Source organism: Asterias rubens, chromosome 9, assembly GCF_902459465.1.
Source record: "Asterias rubens chromosome 9, eAstRub1.3, whole genome shotgun sequence".
Lineage (NCBI taxonomy): Eukaryota > Metazoa > Echinodermata > Asteroidea > Forcipulatida > Asteriidae > Asterias > Asterias rubens.
In genome coordinates, this window is record NC_047070.1 from 1819715 (window position 1) to 1832204 (window position 12490).

The 12490-nt window shown below is 36.2% G+C and overlaps 1 protein-coding gene across 1 annotated transcript; it reads right to left on the bottom strand.

The window, feature by feature from the left end:
* Positions 1 to 108: 108 nt before the first annotated feature.
* Positions 109 to 12377, bottom strand: LOC117294956 (C-type lectin lectoxin-Lei1-like). The gene is made up of 4 exons (XM_033777512.1): positions 12170 to 12377; positions 5299 to 5526; positions 3949 to 4134; positions 109 to 1128 (listed from the first exon to the last, which is right to left on the bottom strand). Exons 1-4 carry the CDS (start codon positions 12228 to 12230, stop codon positions 863 to 865), a joined length of 741 nt encoding a protein of 246 aa, XP_033633403.1. The 5' UTR covers positions 12231 to 12377; the 3' UTR covers positions 109 to 862.
* Positions 12378 to 12490: the final 113 nt, after the last annotated feature.

Consider the following 12490-nt stretch of genomic DNA (forward strand, 5'->3'; position numbering starts at 1 on the left):
GTAAAATAAGCCTAGTACATGCTAACAATGCACCTAAGAGCATAATAAACCTCAACATTTTCTAGGGTACCATTGTGGGTATCATGTCCCGTGGCGTTTCGGCTGCCTCGCTCTGCACTTGCGTTGTGCCTTTGAAAATGTTCCTCTTTTTTTTCAACGGGCAGTTGCATGCCTGCTACTCTCAAGGGGTTGTAATTAGAACCCAATGTCTGTTTCAATCCTTTGTACTTTTTATACCATAAAACTATTCTGTGAAAAAGTATTTTCTAAAGGTAGTAGCATTTTTTATAGATATTGACAAAAATCTGGAGCAGTTATTTCCATGCAGGAAGAAAAATGTGCTATCTGAGAAACGCTACTGTCAATGTTCTCGGATTCAAATTTGTTGTAGTACCACGCGTGTACGTGCTTCGCTTGACTCTCGTGCACTTTTCACATGTAAAATACATCAAAGATGGCTGTCAATGACGCGTATTGCAATCCATCTATACATCAAAGATGGCTGTCAATGACGCGTATTGCAATCCATCTATACAGCCAGAGGTGTGATTGATACCCTGTGTCACTTCACTGAACATGAATCAACATTCGTGATAAAATACCATGAAAGTTTTGTTGCTGTTTTCTCAAAAAAAAGGCACTGTGAAATTTTTACATGTGACTTTTATTGTATCTTTCTTGATAATTTTGTCGATAAATCATGATAACATGGACACAAACCCAACAATGACACATCCTTTAAGAACAACATATTAAACTCATTGCATACAATACAATTTGTACAGTTTGTACAATTTTAAATGAAACTGACAGGGTACATGTTAAATGATGTACCACTAATTAATTTATTCATGAATCTAATTTACATATCCAACTCTGCGTACATAACTCCCTTGCGCACCACAAAGCTGTCTTCATTACCAGCCTTGGAATAACCATTTAGTTCACACATTTTGCGAACACGTGTTTCTACGCCACTAGCTCCACTGCGGTCAAAGTTCACTGAAGTACAATCCAAATGAGACATGCATGCACTGCAGCATTGACTTAGGGTGAAGACTTCTATTGTTTTCAGGACATTGCCATGGAGATGGTAACCCTTGGTGATCGAGAATGTTTTGGCGGGACCTATTCAATAGAAAAACATCCTTTATTTATAAGTAGATGTTTACAACTTAAAGGCTCCGAACGCGTTTGGTAATTGTCAAAGACCAGTCTTCTCACTTGGTGTATCTCAACATAATATGTACAAAATAACAAACCTGTGAAAATTTGAACTCAATTGGTTGTCAAAATTGCGAGACAATAATGGAAGAAAAAACCACCCTTGTATCATGAAGTTGTGGGCTTTCAGATGCTTGATTTCGAGATCTCAAAATCTAATTCTGAGGTCTTGAAATCAAATTCGTGGAAAATGACTTCTTTTTCGAAAACTACGTTACTTCATCATAGGGAGCCATTTCTCACAATGTTTGCTACTATCAGCAGCTCTCCACTGCTTTTTTCAAAGTAAGTTTTTATTGAGCAATTATTTTGAGTAATTAATAGTTTCCAGTGCCTTTAATAGCAAGATATAAAGAATCGTATATATGTGTTTTTGAGATCTTTCAGGTGGGTGTGTTGTTATGCTGGGGTTGATTTCACAAAGAGTTAGGACTAGTCCTAACTTAGGACTAGTGCTAGGAGATATACAAATTGCATGGATAGTCCTAAGTTAGGACGAGTAACTGGTCCTAACTCTAGATAAGACTAGTCCTAACTCTTTGTGAAATCCACCCCCGGACTATAGCATCTGATTAGAGTAGACACATCTATATAAGTTATCACACAAGGCCGACTGGAATACGGAAAAATATAGCACTTCTGCGTCCCATATCCAACGAGGCCGAAGGCCGAGTTGGATAGTGGACGCAGACGCGCTATATTTTCCGTATTTCCACGAGCGCGCGTGTGATAACGTATTTATATCTTCAAGCAAACTTGGCACGTGACATAGAACGCACAAGGTGCAGGTAGTGATATAATGCCGTGTCCGAAACGGCGACTTCGGCTACAGCTACGTCTAGATCAGCGCGTCTACCAGTGTTGAAGAATTGGCAGACGCGCGCGATCTAGCCGTAGCTGTAGCCGAAGTCGCCGTTTCGGACACGGCCTTAGGTTTTTATCACCACTCCATTCTGCAAATCTGATTGGAGGATTAGCGTGTACTTGAAGATAATAATAAGTTATCACACAAGCGCGAGTGGAATACGGAAAAATATAGCGCTTCTGGACGCAGACGCGGTGTATTTCCACGAGCGCGCGTGTGATAACGTATTTATCTTCAAGCAAACTTGGCGCGTGATATAGAACGCACAAGATGCAGGTAGTAATATTAGCCGTGCAATATGGTTTTTATCACCACTCCATTCTGCAAATCTGATTGGAGGATTAGCGTGTACTTGAAGATAATATAAGTTATCACACAAGCGCGAGTGGAATACGGATAAATATAGCGCTTCTGGACGCAGACACGCTATATTTTTCGTATTTCCACGAGCGCGCGTGTGATAACGTATTTATCTTCAAGCAAACTTGGCGCGTGACATAGAATGCACAAGATGCAGGTAGTGATATTAGCCGTGCAATATAGGTTTTTATCACCACTCCATTCTGCGAATCTGATTGGAGGATTAGCGTGTACTTGAAGATAATATACACATAATGAATGTTTATGAGTGCAATGGTGCGAATATGTTCATGAGTTGAAAGATGGAATGTTCTATTCAACGAGGCGGAGCCGAGTTGAATGGAACATTCCAGCTTTCAACGAATGAACATATTCGCACCATTGCACGAATGAAAAACATTCATTATTTGTTTTATATAACATCCAAGTAGAACTTTGTCATTTTGATTGAAAGATACAACTTTCAAAACAAACAATTTCAACTGTAGAAGCCGAATGCTAGTAATTTTACTATGCCTTCTTGCAGTAACACCTGCTGCGTTACCAAAGACACGCGCACGCAGTGATGTTTTTACTCAGCTTTTTCGTTCCATCCGAAAAGTAACATTGCACGCTGCCAGCGTGCAATGGTACTTTTCGGATGGAACGAAAAAGCACGGCGAGTGACTTAGCGTGCAATGGTACTTTTATTTGCTATCACGTGACGGACAATCCTCCAATCAAATGGCAAGGATCTGCTTGGGTGTTATATAATATACACATAATGAATGTTTATGAGTGCAATGGTGCGAATATGTTCATGAGTTGAAAGATGGAATGTTCTATTCAACGAGGCGGAGCCGAGTTGAATGGAACATTCCAGCTTTCAACGAATGAACATATTCGCACCATTGCACGAATGAAAAACATTCATTATTTGTTTTATATAACATCCAAGTAGAACTTTGTCATTTTGATTGAAAGAAACAACTTTCAAAACAAACAATTTCAACTGTAGAAGCCGAATGCTAGTAATTTTACTATGCCTTCTTGCAGTAACACCTGCTGCGTTACCAAAGACACGCGCACGCAGTGCTGTTTTTACTCAGCTTTTTCGTTCCATCCGAAAAGTACCATTGCACGCTGGCAGCGTGCCAGCGTGCAATGGTACTTTTCGGATGGAACGAAAAAGCACGGCGAGTGACTCAGCGTGCAATGGTACTTTTATTTGCTATCACGTGACGGAAAATCCTCCAATCAAATGGCAAGGATCTGCTTGGGTGTTATATAAAGGTTTTTATCACCACTCCATTCTGCGAATCTGATTGGAGGATTAGCGCGTACTTGAAGATAATATGTAACAATAGGCTCCAATCTACAGTTGTTCTTTTATTTTGTTTGTTCTTTGCCCATGTTTGCCTGTCGTGTGTTTTGGAGTTGTCATTTATGTTTTTTCTGTTAAAAACAAAATGAAAATGAAAAAAGAAAAAGAAAATGTGCATTGAAGTAGCTGTACTTACATGAGCCCTGTTCACATATGCTTTTGAATTTTTTAGAACAAACATTGTCGTTCAAGAATGAGCCATTTGTCCTCGCTGTATGAACATGAACACAATGTTCCTTTCCAGCATAATTGTCGGGTTGATTTGTACCCCACATAGTGGAATCCGAGGGCAGATCGCTCCCATCCAGCCATTTGAATGAACCTAAAGATGAACCCCAAGAGAAAGGTTTTCATTGTTGATGGACAGCACCATGAACAAACCTGAAAACCTGACAACTTCTCAATTACTGGTAAATGTTTATATTGATGATCAAATGAATGTTGTTATCGTTAAAGGAACACATTGCCTTGGATCGGTCGAGCTGGTCTTTGAAAAGCGTTTGTAACCGTTTGTTATAAAATACACATGGTTAGAAAGATGTTTTAAAAGTAGAATACAATAATCCACACAAATTTGCCTCAAAATTGCATGGTTTTCCTTTTACTTTGCGAACTAACACGGTCGGCCATTTATGGGAGTAAACAATTTGACTCCCATAAATGGAAATTTGACTCCCATAAATGGCGGACCGTGTTAGTCGACAAGGTAAAAGGAAAACCACGCAATTTCGAGTAATACTTGAGTGGATCATCTACTTTTAAAATATCATTCTAATCATATGCATTTTATAACAAATGGTTACGAACGCTTTTCAAAGACCAACTCGACCGATCCAAGGCAACGTGCTCCTTTAACATCGTTTACGTTTTTTTCCCCCATTAATTTAGAGGGCTAAATGGTTTTAACTATTTTGTAGATCAACATAAGTCCCTAATCACTGTGGATGAAGATGTATAAGTTATTATTTATCTGTAGAAGTTTCAGCCTCTAGAGTCAAAAAGGTTTTGAGGAAGAAAACAAAAGTGAAAATCGCAGAGCAATGTTTTCAGTAGAGTCGCGTAAATCCATTGAACATGCTAAAATGATTTTCGACGCACTGCAACAAAAGTTATTCTGGTTAAATGTGTTTACTCAACTAAAAAATACAGCACCTCAGCAAGTACAATTTTACGGGAAGCTTTCTACCATCAATGTCTTTAAGCTGTGTAAAATGTAATTCTAAAAATGTGAAAAAAATCTTTAATCTACGAGGCGATATGCAAGATTATGTTTTTCACAGGACTCCAGAATGACCACAACAGCCTAAAGGCCAAAAAGCAAATAATTATTCTTTGATTAGGTTTAGATTACAGGCACTGGACACCTTTGGTGATTGTCAAAGACCAGTCTTCTCACTTGGTGTATCTCAACATATGCATACCAAAAAACCTTGAACTCAATCAATTGGTCGCCGATTTTGACCAATAGTGTCCAGTGCCTTCTTACCCTCTTTTTCTAAGTCACTAGCCCCAAGCCAATAATGATGACGAATTGCCTGATCTCGAAGCAGCTGCTGAATAAATTCAAATTCCTCTTTTGTTTCAAGGATAGCAAGCTCCTTCCCAACGGATCTACAATAGTCACGTGCGTCACTCCAGGTTCGCTCTTCTCTGATTATTGTGTAATCAGCACGATTCAAGATAGTGACATCATTATGACACTTTGCAAACCCACCTGCAAGAAATGCACATAATTAAAATATGCAAATTTGTATAATAAAAAAAAATAATAAAAAATGTAATAACTAGTTCTTATATAGGGAATTCTAAAATAATAGATAGAATAGAATGGTTTATTGGCCAATGATTCAAAACAATCACAGGAATTTGAAGTATTGGACTCACATCATAACAAAAATAGTTATTCACTTTACATTAGTGCCCTCACTGATCAGCTTCCTGGGCAGTATACAGGCCTGCCGTAGCACTCGTAAGCCTTACAGGTACCCATTTACACCCCTGGGTGAAGAGAAGCAATAATGGTGAAGTTTCATGCGCAGGGACACAAGCATCATGACAGGGATTCGAACCCACACTTCAATGACTTAACTGCCAGAACTTGACTTCGATACTCTTAACCGCTTGACCATGACACCCTAGAAAACTATGGGTTTTAAGTAATATTTCTTTGAAGAAAAAGTGTACCCTCTTGCCAACCCTCTCCGTCAACACATATTTAAAAAAAAAAACCATAATTAACAAAGTAATCAAATCTTTACTTGTTGGTTGAAGTCAGATTAATCAGTCTAAAAAGTATTTCATATCGACGTTTCATTGATTAAAAGACATAAACATAAACACAAAAGCAATGAATCAATTGACATGTAAAATGTCAAGGGTCTCACAGACCAGAAAAGGTGACCTTAAGAAGTTGAAGTTAAAGGCACTGGACACCTTTGGTAATTGTCAAAGCTCAGTTAGATGTATCCCATCATAATTCATAATATAACAAATCTGTGAACTTTTGGACTCAATTGGTCATCGAAGTTGCAAGAGAATGATTAAAGACAAACACCCTTATTGCAAAAATTTGTGTGCTTTCAGGTGCCTAATAAAAGGCTTCAGTCTTTTAATAATTATTTGAGTAAGAAATTACCCGTTTCTCAAAAACTACTTGAGAGGGAGCCGTTTCTCATAATATTTTATATTTTCAACAGGTCTCTTCTGCTCGTTTCCAAGTAAATTATTTTCAGTCATTAGTGTCCAATGCCTTTAAATATGAAACATAAATTTACATGTAGGCCTACGTTGTTTTCTTTCCAAGAAAGTGTTTGTACGACTTGAATAGGTTGTGCTCATTCCATCTATCTTTAAATTACCATACAATCAGAAAAAGAATGGTAAAAAAAAGTTATGTTAAATGTGTTAAGTGAAAAAATACTTAACATAAGTAAAAAATTAATGAAAAATTTAAACAAAATGTTTGTGTAAATAAAAAACTACTCAAATAGTTAGTAAAACTAATAGTTTACATAACTTAGCAACTTTAAACACATATTATGCAAATTTTACTGAACTGGTTGTAAAAGTTTACATGGTGTTTAGTAAACCACGATATTTTACTCAAGTATTGTGCAAAATACGCAGCGTGTGACTTGTCTGCTGGGGTCGCGCTCTGCAGTACCACAGTGTAACCACACACAACGTAACGAAATGGATCTCATGAAAAAAAAACCTTCTTGAGTGGAACTTCCCTCATTTAGTTGAGACGTTTGAAGGTAAGTACTATAACATATTTCTGTATTGATGTTATTATCTGTAGTGATAGACTATACACGACTCGTTAGCACGAGTTAGCACAGATAAAGGGACAGTTGAACGTCATATTTTGACTGACAACACTTTTGAACAGTGACTTGAATATCACAAATACATACGTAGGTCTGATCAATGGTCCCCGTATTGTGCACATAGTACACGTACAGCATGCATCGTTGAAGACCATTGTACACATGTACATCGCCACTGTGTTAAAGCACCACCACTGCATACAGCCACGGTGCATCAGGCCAATGATTGGGCTAACTTTAATCTCTCATTTGTTCAGAAGAACAATCAAATAACTTTTCAACATTTTGTCTTTACAAGATACTGACAAATGATACAACTGACTTAAAATGCAAATTCTGGGAGAGGGGAATCGCACAAACACATCTACCCTTTGTTTATTTTAACCTGTTAAAGGAATTATTCAAGAAATCTCACCCCCCCCCCCCACACAAAAAAAAAGGACGAAAGAAAAAGAACAAAAAGAAAAATCAGATAAAGATCAAGAAAAATCAAAGTTTTCAGGTAGCCTACTGTTATGTGGGATTGCATATATAGCACCAAAATTATCTCTCCTCCTGGGATCCTATCACCTTATTCCAGAACTGCAAGTCTCCATCATTGAACCTTTTGTTGATTTGTTTATTTTTTAAGCCCCTATGTATTTGTTTATTTATTTTATTTTATTTCAATTTGTATTTGTACTTTTTTAAATTTATGTGCATGTACATCATGTACAAATTGTATTGCACATACATTGCAGTACTGGAACGTTGTCTCTATTGAAGTGTTGTAATATGATAATTAAACCACTATTGATATAAAATAATGGTTTAATCTGACATTGTGTGTACCCCATCCTTAAGACAATCAGATTAAATCATTATTTTACAGCAAAATTGGTTTAATTGTAATATTACAATACTTTAAGTTCATTACAGACAATATACACGTGTCATACAATTTGTACTGCACCCCCATTGAAATTTAACCTATTGTGTTTAATATTATTCCCCTTTATGCAGGAAAACACAAGTTTGGACCAGTATTTGAAAGACATCAACAGGGACACCAGATCGCAACCATGCTGATATTAGGTGGGTCTGCACTGGCTCCACAGCAAGTGTTCGTAATTTTTGAGCAAATGCATTTGAACAGTCATCCCTTGTGAAAGCACTGGATGTGTGTTTCAAAACACATTTTGTCTTCGACTTGAGCTACCAGGAGGAGTGTTCTGGCGTTTGGGAGTTCATTGAATTGGTTGTGTTTGAACTCAAAGGCGGTGTGAAGAGCAGCACTATTCGAGAGTTCAGGGCTTACTGTTCATCTCATGATGCATCTGATTAATGTTGACCATTCCATAAGCATTGTAGTTAAAGAAGTTCTTGCACAAAATGTTTGCAAATACGTATCAAAATCATAAGAGATGTGATAGTTGTGATAGTTTGGATTTATGGAACAACCTTACAGTTTAAATAGGAACTCAAAGGTCAAATTCAAATTTGTATTCAACACCCTTCCAGTTTTGTCAAATTTGTCAAAATGTCAAATTCAACGCCGTTTTGATTGCTTAGCGACAATGAGGATAAACCAATAATTCCCCATACAAATTGTTCAAACCCAAAATTGAATTTTTACCTTGGAGTTCTTCTTTAAGCTGTGTTAGCCTGGAAGTATTTATTCTGACCTTGCCAATTAATGTAATTTGACCATTCCAGAAGCATTGTAGTTAACCCTCTAGTCCCTGCACCGCCCGAGTTTCTGAAAACCAATTTTTCAAGATTCTTGCAGTAAATAACTGGAATCGTAGTTCAATTTTTAAAAGATAGCTTAATATTTATGCACAATTTTTTACCCTTTCGGTAATGTTTGTATAAAAGTACAAGCTCCCATTGGGAACAATAATCGGCTCTCGAATATTTTTTTGGAAGGATAAAATGGACACAATAGCTTTTCAAGGCTTTAATCTGACTCAATGCTCAAACTAATTAAATGCGAAGGCGTTAGTTTTCGACAATATCAATATTAATGATGAATAAATACAGTTTCCTTTGTGTTTACTAATTGGTATGAGCTAAATTATTTCATCGTCATTAGCTTCGATGAAATAATTTAGTTCATACTAATTAGTAAGCACAAAGGAAACTGTATTTATTCATCATTAATGATTGATGATATTGTCGAAAACTAACGCCTTCGCATTTAATTAGTATGAGCATTGAGCCAGATAAAAGCCTTGAAAAGCTATTGTGTCCATTTTATCCTTACAAAAAAATATTCGAGAGCTGATTATTGTTCCCAATGGGAGCTTGTACTTTTATACAAACATTACCAAAAGGGTAAAAAATTGTGCATAAATATTAAGCTATCTGTTAAAAATTGAACTACGATTCCAGTTGTTTACTGCAAGAATCTTGAAAAATTGGTTTTCAGAAACTCGGGTGGTGCAGTGAAAGTTCTTGCACAAAATGTTTGCAAATACGTATCAAAATCATAAGAGATGTGATAGTTGTGATAGTTTGGATTTATGGAACAACCTTACAGTTTAAATAGGAACTCAAAGGTCAAATTCAAATTTGTATTCAATACCCTTCCAGTTTTTGTCAAATTTGTCAAAATGTCAAATTCAACACCGTTTTGATTGCTTAGCGACAATTAGGATAAACCAATAATTCCCCATACAAATTGTTCAAACCCAAAATTGAATTTGACCTTGGGGTTCTTCTTTAAGCTGTGTTAGCCTGGAAGTATTTATTCTGACCTTGCCAATTAATGTAATTTGACCATTCCAGAAGCATTGTAGTTAAAGAAGTTCTTGCACAAATTGTTTGCAATAAAGTATCAAAATCATAAGAGATGTGATAGTTGTGATAGTTTTGATTTATGGAACAACCTTACAGTTTAAACTGTGTTAGCCTGGAAGTATTTATTCTGACCTTGCCAATTAGGTAGATTTTTTGTAATTTTTTAAATTCACTGAAATTGTTGACTGATTATGAAACATACAGAAAACCCATTTTTGCACATGTGATGTTTTGGATTGTTAATATTATTACCATTAAATTTTTATTAAAAAGTTGTTATCTTGAAATTCATGTTGTAGTCGCCAAGTCTCAGTATTTATGATGTGTCCATTTATTACAGCCCTAAACTCCATGAAATAACACTTTGCTAGTATTCAACACAAGCATTGTGTATATTATTACCAGTTTTAAAGGCACACAGTTTACATTAAAAATCGGTAAAATCTATACTTCAAAATTGAGTAATTATTTTACATGAGTGGATTTATACCCAGCAATTCAGTAAAAAAAAATACCCAATATTGATGTAAAGTTTTACACAACTATTTACATTGTAAAGCGGTAAAGTCTTACGTCACAATTAAGTAATATTTTACATGAGTGGGTTTACCCAACAATTCAGTAAAGAAAACTACCCAATATTTATGTAAACTTTTACACAGCTATTAAGCAAGATATTACCCAACGCCTGTTGGGTAAAGTTTTACCTAATAGTTATGGTGTTCGCCCACTACATCTAAAACAGGTAATATTTTACACAAGTTGTGTAATCTTTCCTCTGTGTGTATCATACAACTTTTTATAGATGGGCAATTCCACACTAATGGACCAAAGGGGTAACTTTGTAAGATAGCCATGTGAGAGCGAGACAAAAGGAACTATTTGGTTACAGTCTTTTCCTTTACATTTTAAATCTGTTTATGAGTGTTCCTGGTAAAACAAATTTAAATAAATCGGTGACCTCTAGGAATTACAAGGTCATTTGAAATGTGTTACGTATGTAACAAAAGACAGACATATGGCCTGGAAAGTAAAGACAAAATTTGAAAACAATTACAAAATATTGTGTTAGTAACTTTCCTGACTCTTAAAGATTGTAAGCAATCAAACTGAGATGTCTCTGTAGGTATTAAGGCAATAAAAATGGGGGAAAATTGACGTACGAACAGTGGACAGACAATTTGTGACAAAATTCTGTCCTTGTTTGTACATAACCATTTGTTTTAAAAACTTAAATTTCTTAAATAGCAGGGAAGAAAATTTCTTCATTTTGGCTGGTAACTAAGGGTCTGTAGAATAGGTATCTGAACAACATTGGGCAATACATTTATTTTAGTATAACTTCTATCAAATGATAACCAAAATGTCTGTCCTTGTTACGTACGTATAAATCTTGAAGACTTATCCTTCCAGTTTCTTAAATACTCGGTCATTTACCTTCTTGTTTTGTTAACCACAATCCTCATGTGCTTCTGAATGTACACAGACAAAAATACATGACAACATACTTCATTTTGTTAGTACTATATCCAACATTCCCTTCCCATAGCACACTTTTGTGCCCATTAGTGTGGAATTGCCCAGTTGTAGTTAAGTGTTAGTTGTTGTTGACATGTCTTAAAGGCACTGGACACTATTGGTAATGACTCAAAATAATTATTAGCATAAAAACTAACTTGGTAATGAGCAACGGGGAGCTGTTGATATAAAACATTATCAGAAACGGCTCCCTCTTAAGTAACAAAGTTTTTGAGAGAGAAGTAATTTTCCTCAAATTAATTACGAGACCTCAGAATAAAATGTTGAGGTCTCTTAATCAAGCATCTGAAAGCACACAACTTTGTGTGATAAGGGTGTCAACGACCAATTGAGTTCAAATTTTCACAGGCTTGTTATTTTATGCATATTTTGAGATACACCAAGTGAGAAGACTGGGGTCGATTTCACAAAGAGTTAGGACTCGTCTTGTCTCGAGTTAGGACGTCCTAACTTGGGATTAATCTTAAGGTCTGCATGCTACAGTGCAGGGTGGGGACTCGTCCTAAGTCCTAAGATTAGTCTTAAGTTAGAAAGAGTTTCGTGAAATCGACGGCTGGTCTTTGACAATAACCAATAGTGTACAGTGTATTTAAGGCTGAACCTCGACAAGCCCTGCTTTTTAGAAACATGCCTGTGCATTATCTTAGTCATTGTATCCTCTTAATTTTAATGTGTAAATAAGTCAAGGAAATTGAGTTTAATACTCACTCTGAATAATAGCAAACTTCAAAACCAGGCTCCAAGTTAAAATCCTGCTGGCGTAAAACATTACGTTTGATGGTTAGTTCAATTCTTCAATCATAGGCAGAGAAATTGCTAATGGTTCAAACTTGAAGAGATACTGCGAGTTGATTAAAAAAAATGTCATCAAACCAACAGTGGGCGGTGTTTTGATCTCGGTGTAGTGTTGGGAAAACCATGGTAACAATTAACACATCAATACACATCAATACACTAATTACCCACAAAGCCACTGTAAATATGCACAGAATCGATCAAGAAAAAAATCCTACCTTGTGGCACTAAAGA